This window comes from Ambystoma mexicanum, chromosome 2q, assembly GCF_040938575.1.
Source record: "Ambystoma mexicanum isolate Mex_15411 chromosome 2q, UKY_AmexF1_1, whole genome shotgun sequence".
In the NCBI taxonomy this organism is placed as follows: Eukaryota; Metazoa; Chordata; class Amphibia; order Caudata; family Ambystomatidae; genus Ambystoma; species Ambystoma mexicanum.
The window spans coordinates 1,316,830,807-1,316,843,662 of NC_090924.1; the positions used below are offsets into that span (position 1 = coordinate 1,316,830,807).

Sequence of the window (12,856 nt, forward strand, 5' to 3'; positions counted from 1 at the left end):
AGGAAAGTAAAGGAGCTAAAAGTGAGCGTTCTGGGAACTGGGGTCCGATCAGGACCGAGGGCAAGAGCAGGGGGCAGGGGGAGGTGGCGGTTGGCATTGGCAAAGAGCAAGTCATAACAATTTTCTTTTTCAGATGGGGGCATGGAGGAGTGGTGAGTTGCAGCAGATATGGAATTGTGGCATCAAATTGTTGTTTGGGCAGGGTACGAGGAGAGAAAATAAATAGTTGGGACACGACTGGGACACCAGTGCTTTAGTGAGTAGGGGGCTCAGTTGGGGGCTAATTGCTGCTCATGTTTATGGGTGGAAGGGAGCGTCATGGGGTTCCGGAGGGAATAATAGTACACGTGGAGGGCAATGGCTTAGTATATGGAACAGGTGTAACATTGTTAAAGAAAATAATATGGGTCCCAGCTGGTTTTCAGGAGATATGGCTCAAGGTAAGGGATTTGGACAAAGTTCTCGCTAAGGAAGGTTTTAAGGGGGCAGTGAATGAAGGGGCAAACAGGTAGACGGGGAGGTTTGTAGTCCGGTGGGGGGCGCAAGGTCTGGAGCACAGGGAAATAACTTTGAGGATTTTAGGTTTCGTCGGGAAGGAGTGCATCTATTGGGATATGGAAACAGTTATTAATTAGTGGATGCGACGTTGGCGGTGCAGGGCATAATAAAAATTGGAAGGATAGGTTAGGTGGGGCAGAAAGAACACCTTGGGGGAGGGTTTTTCTGGTGCCGGGGACATGGCTCTTTGGAGGAGGGGTGGGGGAAGCACAAAGAGGTACTAACACGGTAAAGGAAGGAGGTGGTGCTGTTTGCACAAAAAGGCTTCCCTAGGGATACAAAGAGGGGGAACAGGTATTGAAGAAAGAGGGGCGTAGCCTCGGGGAGAAAGTCTGAATGAAGGTTGAGAGGATTTTAAGGAGACAGAAGGAGCAAGGCATAGGAAGGGATGAATTTGACATGCTTTCATTATTTAATGTGGGGGAATGCAAATAGTGTATTTATTTAATTGTTTGGCAATTGTTAAAACGGTTATTTAGTCGTTAAGGCCAGGGAGCCAGGGTAGCGTTTCTTTGTGAGCTGTGGCCTGTCACATTAAAGCGACCTTTTCCACTTTAAAGCGAGTCTGGGTATTTTTGTGCAGTAAGCCCAAATGCTATTTCCCTGGAGGAATCTCAGAGTGAACACTTTGAGCAGGAGTAAAGAAAGTCGCACCAGACCTTTTGCACCTCAGATGGAGTAGATGGAGACATTTGGTGGAGAGATGCAGTGTATCTTTTTAAACCACAAAGTGTTGCTGTGACACATAGTATGAGGAAAGAGCAAACTGTAGCCAGTGAGCGAACAGAGGTTTCAGTTAGTGCAACATGATATGGCAAGGGGATTTATTGAGTTTGACATTGAAAAGCAGTACATTTTCAGAGCTACGCAAATTGGGCATTTGAGCAAAACATATATAGACATAAAAAAATGCAGGTTTTGAAGATATATAGAAAAAAATATAACTAAGGATAATCTAAGACCCTAATTATACCTAGGGCGGAATTATTATATTTGACCAAACAGCTCAAGCACATGCACAAATTAAGAGTCCGATTAGCGCCATGCTGTCGCTAATGTGATTACGCATGTAACCGTACAGATCATAATTGCATATCAGGCCCTTGCTACATAAAGTTGGCACTGCAACAGGCCATTTTTGCAAGTCTGCAGAAATTAATTGAACCAACACACATTTGCAATTTAGGAATTTCTGCACTTTCATAAAAGTAATGTGCTGCACTTGCACAACAATTCTGCTATATTGACCCTGGGGCTGTAGTATCAAAAGCCCACGCTGCACACAATACATGTGCTGCATGAGTGCAATAGTTCTACTATACAGGCCCTGGTGCCCAGCCCAGACCACATCACTCGGGAGTGGGACGCCTGTGACACTCCTTTTTGGCCTCTGCTTGGAAGGGGGCACTGTTGCCTGAAAGTACCCTGCTACCTGGGTGGGGGGCTGTCCGTCAAAGTGTCCTCGGGACCGTTCAAGCTCCATTTCAATGAGCCTCCTGAGAATGTGCTATGTGTATGTGACCCACAGGACTTGATCCAAAGCACGTGGTTTTTTATTGTTAATATGTTAATACAACAAACCATGCACTTGGGCTATCAATCTTCCTCATTTACATGGGGCCCGCCCCATGCAAATGAATGAACACACCACCCTCATGAATGTATGCCAGTTAACATAGCAGGTTTGCAATCAGTGCTACAGAAGCTAACATGTAGTTGTTGACCCTCCTGATTGGGAATCATCTCATAGAAGGAGAAATTACTTATCAGTAATGTTCTTTCTATGTATTCTTCTCCCACAGATTCCTCATCTCGATAGATATGTATCCAGTGTCAGCTGCTCGGAAACATTTGCGACAGGGCGTGTAGTACCTCTCTATATCGCCGTCAATGACTCCATCGTATACGGCCGCGCCATTCCGCAATCGGACGCAACGTCGGGCATCATATAAAAGAATGTACTATGCTCCCCCAGACCTCATTTCCCCACTTGTCTCCCCTCTGGCTCAGCCTACGAGAGGAAATATGCAGTAATGGGGAGAGGCATATAAACGAACACCACAACAACAGCATACAACAGTCGTTTGCTTACCTTAATCTACCATATCTCAACCTTGGAGACTAAACCAGAAGAAATAGGGTAGTCTTGTCAGCCAACAGCTGCTGCCCAAACATAGCACTCTGCTCCTCATGCCATCACCAGAAGAATCGTGACTGCATAATGCAAGTTGGACTATGGACTGCCAAGCAGGGTAGGCTGGGAGGGCAATAAGGAATCTGTAGGAGAAGAATCCATAGAAAGAACATTACTGTAAGTAATTTATCTTTCAACGGATTGCATTCTCCTACAGATTCCTCAGCTTGTAGCCCTGCTGTTGTAGGGTTGGAAGTCGCACCAAAAAACTCTGGAGAACCGCCCTACCAAAGCGCGCGTATGCTCCACGGGCCAAGCCCAAGCTTTAATGCTTGGCAAACATGTGAAGAGAACATACACTACATTGCTGCGCGGCAACTGGCACTCCCCTCTAGAGAGCAGAGGAGGCCGAAAAAACTGGTAGGGTAGGCCTGAAGCCCTGCTGGAACCTCCTTACCTGCTTGTCTAGGCAACAAACTACTGCTCATCTTTCCTGAAAAGGCCCATTCTTGCCAGGTAAAAACTCATCGCCCTCATGGGATCCAATCTGTGGAGCCTCTCCTCATCCTTGTAAGGATGGGGTGGACGGTAGAACGCTGGCAGATTGATGCTCTGGCTCAGATGAAATTCTGACACCGCTTTTGGCAAAAACGTTGGGGGGAGGTACTTTCAGGGAGACCTTTTCTTTAAAAATCTTCGGGAAAGGGCCTTTACTAGAGAGTGCCTGCAGTTCACTGACCCTTCCAGAGGACTTTATTACCACCAAAAAGCAGTCTTCAATGTGACAAGACTGATGGGAGCTGAATGCAAAGGCACAAACGGAGCCGCCATCAGGAAGGTGAGAACCAAGTTCAAATCCCAATCAAGGGCCACGAAAGGCAAAGGAGAGAAAGAATTAACCGGACCTGTCAAAAACTGTACTACCACAGGCATGGTAAAGAAGGAACCTTGTTCTAGTTTCCTATTAGAAAAGGGACAGAGCCGCCAGATACCCCTTCACCATTCCCATTTGCAGGTCCAATTTGCTTAAGGCCAGCAAACAATCCATCACAGAGGACATGGGTCACGATTTGTGGTCCACCCCTTTCGCCTTTCACCAAGCCACAAAATGTCTCCATAAGCCCACGAAAAGGGACTGAGTGGATGGTCTATGTGCAGCTAACAGCACCTCTAGCACCTCTTTGTCGAAGTCCCAGTCCCATACAAGCATGCAAGTTCAGAGCATCTGGGTGAAGCACATTGCCCTCCACTGTGACAAGAGGTCTGGCCTCTGAGGAAGCTGGAGAGTTGGGCACACTCTGGATCCAGGAGCTCCGGGTACCACGTCCTCCTCGCCCAGTCCGGGGAGATCAGGATCAGGTGAGCTCTAAACCTCTGCAACCTCCTGAGAACCCAAGGGATGACCGGTATTGATGGGAACGCATAATGGAGATCGAAGACCCACTCCTCTAAATCCACCAATGGCTCCCTGGAGGGAAATTCCCTCGAGCAGAACTGCTTGCACTTTGTATTGTCCACTGTCACAAACCGATCCACCATTGGGCTGCCCTATCGAGCAAAGATCATCTGATCGACCTACGGGCATAGCGCCCACTTGTGTGAGACCGAGTGCTGTCTGCTCCGAGCATCTGCCAACCCATTCTCCTCCCTGCGAGATTTACTCCAGAGGCTAAGATGTTCTTTAGCCTCCAGAACCATAGCTGCATAGCCTCCCAGCAGAGGGGTAGTGATGTCCTGCCTCCCTGCTTGTTGAGGTAGTGCATAGTCACTGTGTTGTTCGTCATCACCAGGGCACGATTCCCCTGTAAGGTGGGCGCAAAAGCTGTCAGCCCCAGCCTAACTGACCACAACACCAGAAGATTGATGTGGTAACCTTTGGCCTTCTGAGGCCAATGGCTGCTGATCTGGAGAGAGCCACAATGAGCCCCCCAGCCCTTCAGCCAGGCGGGTGTGACCACCTGCTCCTCTGGCCATGGTGCCCAGAAAGGATCCCTTGCCAACATGTTCGTCCTGTCACTCCACCAGCCAATGTCGTTCGCCACGGACCTCGACACTTGGAGTACATGAAACATCTCCCCTAAGTACTGCAACCACTGGCTCCTGAGAAGCCACTGAATGGATCTCATCGGGAGTCTTGCTTGTGGCACAGAGAAAATACAGGATGCATGAGGCTCAGCAGGCACAAGAAAGCCGATGCCAGGAGACTTCTGGAGGTCTGAAAGAGATTGAGCATGAACTCCACTTTGGTGACTCTCTCCTCCGGAGGAAAAGCTTCCCTTCCCGGGGTATCCAAGACTGCCCTGATGAATTGGAGTTTTTGCGTTGGTGAAGTTTGCAATTTCTTCAAGTTCAGGGAGAAACCCAAGTCATGCAGTAGCGAGCAGGTGTCCTTAAGATGCCTCTAAACTCAGATGCTCAGATCAGCCAATCATCCAAGTATGGAAATGCAAAGATGCCCGCTCTCATGGGGTGGGCTTCCACTACTGCCATCAGTTCGGTAAAAACCCTGGGGGCAGAGGTCAAGCCAAAAGGGAGCACTTTCAATTGGTAATGTGCGTCCCTGATGATGAACCTTAGGAATCGCCTGTGCTTCCTGTGTATTGAGACGTGGAAATAGGCACCCATAAGGTCCAGTGACACCACCAGTCTCAGAACTGCAGAGCCTGGGGGAATTCCCTCAACATCACCACACTGAATTTGACCTTCCTCAGAAATGTGTTCAAATCCATGAGGTCCAGAAAGTATTGGGAGTACCAACACAAGCCTACTTCTTCATCTGGAACTGCCTCTACTGCTCCCTTGTCTGGTGGTCTCATCCAAAACAGGAGGCAGCAGCCCCACTTGACCAGCTGAGGACCAAAGTGTTGGAGGTAATTTCCTTCAATTTTACCAATAATCTGGATACTCCCACTCCAACTGCTAAAATATGATGAGACCTCAAAGAGGTATCTGAGGCGCTGTTGAAGTCGACGCTACCGCAGCTGTTTACTGTCTTGCCACTCTTCTACCTCTACCAGGCCGTGGGGACCTACCTTGCCTTTGTGTGGCCTGGGGTGCTTGCACCATTCTGGGAAATGTGGAGTACCTCCTGTAACCCCCTCCTCTGGACTCAAAGGCAAAATTTTGCCACAGAGGCTATTGCTGCACTGCTAGTCCCAAAGACTAGCAGTGAGCTTTGAGTCTTTAAACGTTTCTAGGGACTCGTCGGCTTTGGGGGCAAAAAGATGCTTGCCATTGGAGGCTAGGTTGGGCAACTTTGTTGAACATTCGGGGAAAATCCTAAACCCCTCAAATACGCCGATCTGTGCAAGACTTTCATAGTGCCCACAGCATGGCCCATACAGTCAGCAGCATCCAACCATGCTTGGAGAGCCTGACAGGCCATTTCCTTGCCATCAGCCACTATATCCAGGAAGCCAGCCTTTACTTCCCCCTCTGGGAGGCAATCAGCTGCCTCTGAAATTGTGCTCCTGAGGATGTGGGAACATTTGGCGAAAGCACAAGAGACATTTGAAGCCTTAAGGGCCATGTTCCAGAGTCAAAGACCTTTTTCAACTCTTTGTTGGTGGGGAGGTTCGCCTTCGTGGCCTGCACATCTAATCTCTCTGAGTTCTGGTGGAGACTTAACAAATGGGTGGCCGCCTCTTGCCAGCTTATTCTTCTTCATAAGCTCTGTGTTAACGGCTGGTGTCGAGCACGGCGCAATCACAAGGCGATGACCCGGTCTGCTAAAGCCGCATTGAACGGCAAAGCAAGCTCTGTTTGCAGGCCATAGCCAAGAATGTCGATGAGGTCGTACTGTGACACTGGCTTTAACAGGGCCCGAGCCCCAAGGCCACAACGACCTTCTCGAACGCCTTGCATTATTGCACGTTCGGGTGTGCATACAGGTTCGATTGCTGTAATTCCACATCCGGGAATCTGTCAGACCAATGGCATCATGGAGGCCCTTTGCCAGTTGAGGTCCACGTTAAAATCAAGAAATTGATTCAAGGCTGCATTGAGTCAAAGTACCCGGACCAAGCATCTGGCACAACACTTTGATCTTGTGGGTGGTTGAGGGGATTCCTGGCTAGAGGGGGCAGCTGAAGGCTTCAGCGCAGGAGGAGGTTTCTCCTTAGGGGTCTCGCTTGAGGGCATCCTTCATGCCGGATGGACCAGACGCGGTTGGAGCCATATCGACTTGCGACAAGCCGAGGCCTTTCTCAATAACCTTGAGCATCTGGGTTTTCAGATTCCACTTACTCCTCCCTAGATGCACCCTTCGTAGAGTACGATTTACCCCTTTCGTCCGTGGAGTCGGAATCACGTCTGTGTTTTTTCTTGTGCAACGTTGACAATGAGGAGTGGTGAGACTCGCTACAGGAGTGCGAAAGTTTTGTTGATGTCTTATGGCGACGTCCCTCTCGATGTTTCTCTGTCAGCCACTCGGTTTTGTGATCCAATGACCTTGTAAGTGATTTCCCTGGAGTTTTAGATGGCAGTTTGCCGAGCAACAGTTTAGCCAAGTGTTGCTTCACCGCCTTCGGGTTCATCCCCAAGCAAGAACCACATTGCTCCGTGTCGTGCCCAACACTAAGAAGACACCCCACACAGATAGTGTGCAGAACCGTGGACATTTTGGAGTTGCAGTCCTTGCAGCGTTTAAACCAGATGGCTTAGGCCCTGACATAATGACTCAATAGCGAATTCTAGAATCAAATGTCTTCCAAATAGTGTGCTGAGCACGCAGATAAAAGTAACTGAGGTGTGGGGGTGTAGAACATCCTTTTAGATGACGCCCAACGTCATGTGCCATTGAGGAATGATGTAGCCTTACACGAGGGAGTCGTCGATGATGACATTAAGTGGCACTACGCCCACTGTTGAAAAATGTTCTGTGCAGCTGATGCTGATAGCTATCTATCAAGATGAGGAATCTGTGGGAGAATTCAATTTATTGAACAAGTAATTTGAGCCACCATGTTTATTCTGAGTACAGGGGCTCCTGAATTTTTTGTTAATTTAGTATTATAAAAGGGGCCTTGGATCCCTTCTCCAATAATAAAGGGTATCCCCTGTAGATAAAAAAGCACAATTCGCTGTTTGCACACAGGGTGATGTTTATGTAGTAACCCCACCCCAATTCAGTTTGGGTTTAAATTCAGGATTGGTGAGCTACTGTGAGGCTGATAATGATGGTTCACGAAGCATAAATATGAATGCCTGTTAATATGTAGTTTTTTAAATATGCACTGTTCACACAGTACCTTGTTCATTTCTGATTTCAGGTTGCAGGGATTACTCTGAAGACTGAACAGGGACTTCTTAAACCTCTCTATCACTCTTCTTTTCAAGTTGTCATGTAGAGCTGGAGGAAGCTGCCAAAAGGGTAAAAAGAATACAGCATATTCACAGATAAGAAGAAACAGTTCCGCTACTTAGTTAAAATTGTTTGTACAAGGTATCTTTTGCAAATCAATAATATTCATAGCCTTAGAAACAAGATTTACAGTTTTTTAAACTACGTATCCATTCTTTTGCTGATCACGCACTAAACACTGACTTATCTCCTAGTGTGTCCTTGAAAGAAAGGTAAAGTCATGCCTCCAGTGCAGAAGTATCATAGAGGAGCAGGTTGCCTTCCTCAACCACTGCCAAAGGGATAACGTCACCACCCTCCATATCAGTGGCTCTCTAGATCTATGACAGTATTGTTGCTCCATTTCAAATTGTGGCAAAATATGCAGATCATCTATTCCCCATTGGTAGTACTGATGGGTATGGTAGTGGCAAATGGAAAATACTTGCAGCACTAGATTGGATTAGTCCAGAAAGATTAATCCAAGTTCATTCACTACACCTCATTAACCCAAGCCTTCTAAGTGAGGGGAGACAAGGGTGCACTTGGAAAAATGGGTGGCTGTACACTGTGCTGAACAGAAGGTATGATGCTGTACATTTTCAATTCTCAATAGACCTTGCCGGTATCTCCCCTACTCAGTACAGTAGTAACTCTGGACAGCTGCGAAAGAGGAATCTATGGCACTTTGTAAGGAAGTGTGTTGAAGTGTCTCAAACAATGGACAGAGCAGAGTTGTTAGGACTCATTTTTTATATTCACCATCACGTTAGCAAATAATGCAGTTCTGCGGGAGAGAGAAAATGTCTGCAGGGTGGCCTTCCCAGCGTGGACAGTGTATGCTGACTGGCAGAGGCGGACTTGAAACCTATGGATTTGAGAGAAGGACAACTAGAATCCACTGACATGACAGCACGGAATTCCTAGAGGCATTTCCTGTCCAATGTTCTGATACTAAATCAATAATATAGATATAGCAGTTACCCAGGAGCCAAATCATGCAGCGGGCACAATGTAACTGCATTGGTGATAAGGTAGTGAAACCTGAGGATAGAGCAAACAAAGCAAGCAGCCGAACCTGGGGGAGAAGCCACAACATCACCACTGTGCAGTGAGTCGTGGAGAGACGCTCTGTATCTAGAGATTGAGGATATCTGTGATTTGACCGAATTCCCCAATTTCGAATTCACATTTGCTGAATGCAGCAATGCCGAATTCAAAATGCGAGACTCATTCAAATAATTATTCCCCAACCGCTCCTTCAGCCGAAATTCAAACTAATCACCCATTCGGTTTTTTAAATTCTCAATTTTATACGGATACCGATGCTTACAACAGCATCAAAAGTGAACTTCTCTAGAAGGAAAGAAAATAAATGCACACTTATCTCTGGCATCTGGATTACAGGTGCCCAATAGTGAAACATCAGGAGGGAACAATGTGAGAAATGGTCACTAACACCTGGAACCTTGAAAAAAGGTTCCCAAAAGAGCAACGCCAATCATGAATTTAAAAACTGGAAGCTGGAGTGAGGCAGGCCTTGACAAATAGAACATTGACAAAAGGGGGTGTGTGGAGCGGGAGAGTAAGAGAGAAGTAGAACGCATCCAACCTGCTGAAATATAGACTTTCGGAAATCTTTGACTACTAAGAAAATATTAAAATCTTGAAAATTACAATCTTTGTAAAATTGAAACACAGGTCATTATTTGGACAAATATGCCACCTTTTTTTAAATAAATGGAATCACTGCAACCTGACAACATTGTCCAACCTATCAAATACAGAACAATTTCAGACAAGATAAAACATTGTGACATATATTGATGGGGTGACAAAAATGAAGGAATTGGATCATGTAAGACTGCTGACACAGAGATTTGTGAAATTAATAATACCAGAGCAAGCACCCCACCCTAAGGATTTGAGAACTTAGTGGGTTTGGCCCACATTTACTGCATACCAGCCCAGTATGCAAATACAGACTTACTTGTTACTATACCCTTTGGCTTCTATAGCCATAATGACCAACCAGCAAGTTTGGCCCAGAAGAATTTGATTGATGTGGGAGCTGAGATATCTTAAAAAGTCTAAGGCAAAACCCGGCGGTGTTATCCCCTTTAACTTCTCAAGGTAGCCTTTGACACACAGAAAGATGATGGAATTACACAAATAATATGTGAAACGATCAACAGTTGGACGAAGTAAACACTATGAAGTCAACTGAATGCAAAACAAAAGCTTTAGGACCTAGTGGCCATGTAGAAAATAACCTTCCAATTCTATATCTCCAGACTTTTCTAAGGCTCAAAGAAATGATCATTAACTAAAACATCCCTTTGCACAAAGCACCACTTAAGAAGAATGGCTTGAGAAGCACATAGTCTTCATAAAATAAAGAAGAGGTTGGCTATTTCGAGTGGAACTGAACTGTTATGTATTCTGCTCATGCCCACCTCAGGCTAGCTCATTGCTTATTGGCGATACTTATTTTGCGGTTGATACAGTCGATGCCACTCGAGTAGGCATCTCAGAGGACTTCTAACCCGGGCTTTTGGATGTGTAAGTCGGAGCATTCAACGATGCCCTGCCAGCTTTACAAGGCGAAGTGGAATCATTAGCCTTTTTAAGCTCTTTTGATAGACCAGGGGGAGCCGCATTTGAAAAAAAGTCCATTACCTTTTGACTGAACTCTTCCCAATCTGCTACTAAGGATGACTTGACTGGCAAACGTACCAGTCTCTTGTTGGGCAAGAAGTAAGATGACGAAGAACCATGGCATCTCTTCATACATTTTCTTTGAGAATGCAAAGAGGAAGAATGACGCAAATTGCTCCTTGACCTCAACCGCTTAGTGTGTTTAGAGTGTTTCTTAGGCCTTTGAGGTGGCTTATCCCTTAAACTCTCTTCAGAGGATTTCCTCTTTTGAGGGAGCAGAGGACAGTGATTATGATACTGACCAATCTAGGGCGAGTTTAGACTTCCTTTCCTTCAAGGCCTTGTTAGTCATGGTGTGATGAAAACATCTGCATTGCTTTACGTTGTGGGCTGTTCGTGGGTACTTTCTCCTCCCAACATGGCTTCCTGGCCTGCACGCATTGACAGGCTAGTTTCTTCCACCTTAGCGATTACACGACTTCCAGATGAGAACACGCCTACTGTTGTGTCTGCGTCCTGTATTTACCTCCAGCGGACGGGATACTCATCGCGTAGGTACTCTCCTAGAGGTCGCAATACGCTCCGTGAGTATGCTGTAGGTTTACTCTCTCCTATTCTAATAGCCAGAGCCTTTGCCTACTTGCTCGTATTCACTCGCTCTCTTTCTGACTTTCTAGACTGTACAACCCTTGAGAGACACGGACTCCAAACCTTTACGGTCACTGCTCGACCACATCACCAGCAGTATTATTCCTTGCCCAGGCCGCGTTTCATATGGTTCCTCGCGGGTAGGTCTTGAGTCTGCATCTAAGATTACGTTCCTAACATCCCAATAGCTGTACAATTTCCGTTGTTTGCACACTTGTCAACAAGGATCGTTGTTATCGTAGATTCCGGTGCAGACGGGCATAACCGGGACTACATCTCCCAGAATACTTCACTTCCATTAAGGCAGATCTTGACCTTTCATTCACGTTAGCTATCCGCCCTTATCCAGCGTTACATTGCAATCTATATTAGTTTTTCTTTCTTCTCTCATCCTGTGCTCCTTGCCTTCTTTACCTTAGTAATCCCAGAGGGAGTGATCTGTGGATCTGCTTTCTACAACAACAGACTGGAACAAGTGTCTTCCTCTTCTGGTTGGTGGTAAGACCTTCTGGAAACAGCGGGTTACTTCCAGTTCCCTTTTCTATCTCCTTGCTAATGAACTCTACTTTGCCTGCCTAGTCGTGCTTAGCAGTAGAATCAGCTCCTTCCCTTCTTTGACGAGACGTAGCCAAGAATACAACAGCGCGACTCTGCATCGACCCTGAGGGACAATCAAAACCACGCTCCCTAGCAGCTCGACCCAGGGTTTTTTCCTCCATGAGGGTTTCCAAGATGCTCTCCGTGATCTAGCCAATTTAGTGCCGGATCACTCAGAGTATCGCAGGGAGATTCCTATTAGCAGCATTACAGATCCAGCCCCGAAACCCAAGGTAGGAGATCCTTTGGGCTTTAAAAGCTTGTTAAATTGGTAAATTGTAGTCCTAGCATAAGAGATAGCTAAGCATAAAAAGAAGAAAAAGGATTAAGACATATAGGGATCTCCGTAGCTCATTATGGATCAACAGATAAAACAACTGATATCAGCGATACAATCCCTGACCACAGAGGTGCAACATTTATAGCAGGAAAATGCCACCTTAAGACAACAACAGCAACAGGATAATGCATCATTAAGGCAACAGCAACAACAGGACACTGCTGCATTAAGACAACAACAATTACACCAGTCCAGCCGAGCCCCAAATTGTTCAGAGGTCCCACCTGGTCCAATTCCGGGGGGACAGTTAGATGGAAATCCTCATAAGTTGAAGGAGTTTATAGACTCCTGCGCTGTACAATTTGCCTTCAAGGGAGCATATTTCGACACGGACCGAGACCGAGTGGGATACATGATTTCCCAAATGACGGGACCCGCATTAACTTGGGCAACACCTTTAGCTACTTCTAATAATCAGGTCTTAGATTCACACTCAGCATTCTGCAATAGCATTCGAATAATGTTTGAGCGTCAGGAACTTACCATAGCAGCCCAGGAACGTCTGTTGGACTTCAAACAAGGAAATCAGGACATTCTAACATATGCTACTAGGTTTAAACAGATGGCAGGGAAGACACAT

General features: G+C 46.4%; 1 protein-coding gene across 1 annotated transcript in view; it reads right to left on the bottom strand.

The window, feature by feature from the left end:
- Window positions 1-12,856, bottom strand: part of NEK10 (NIMA related kinase 10) — a 2,768,076-nt gene that overhangs the window by 366,936 nt on the left and 2,388,284 nt on the right. Inside the window, exon 34 of the mRNA XM_069648774.1 lies at window positions 7,942-8,052. Coding sequence (XP_069504875.1) covers window positions 7,942-8,052 — 111 coding nt within the window. The remainder of the gene's footprint in view (window positions 1-7,941; window positions 8,053-12,856) is intronic.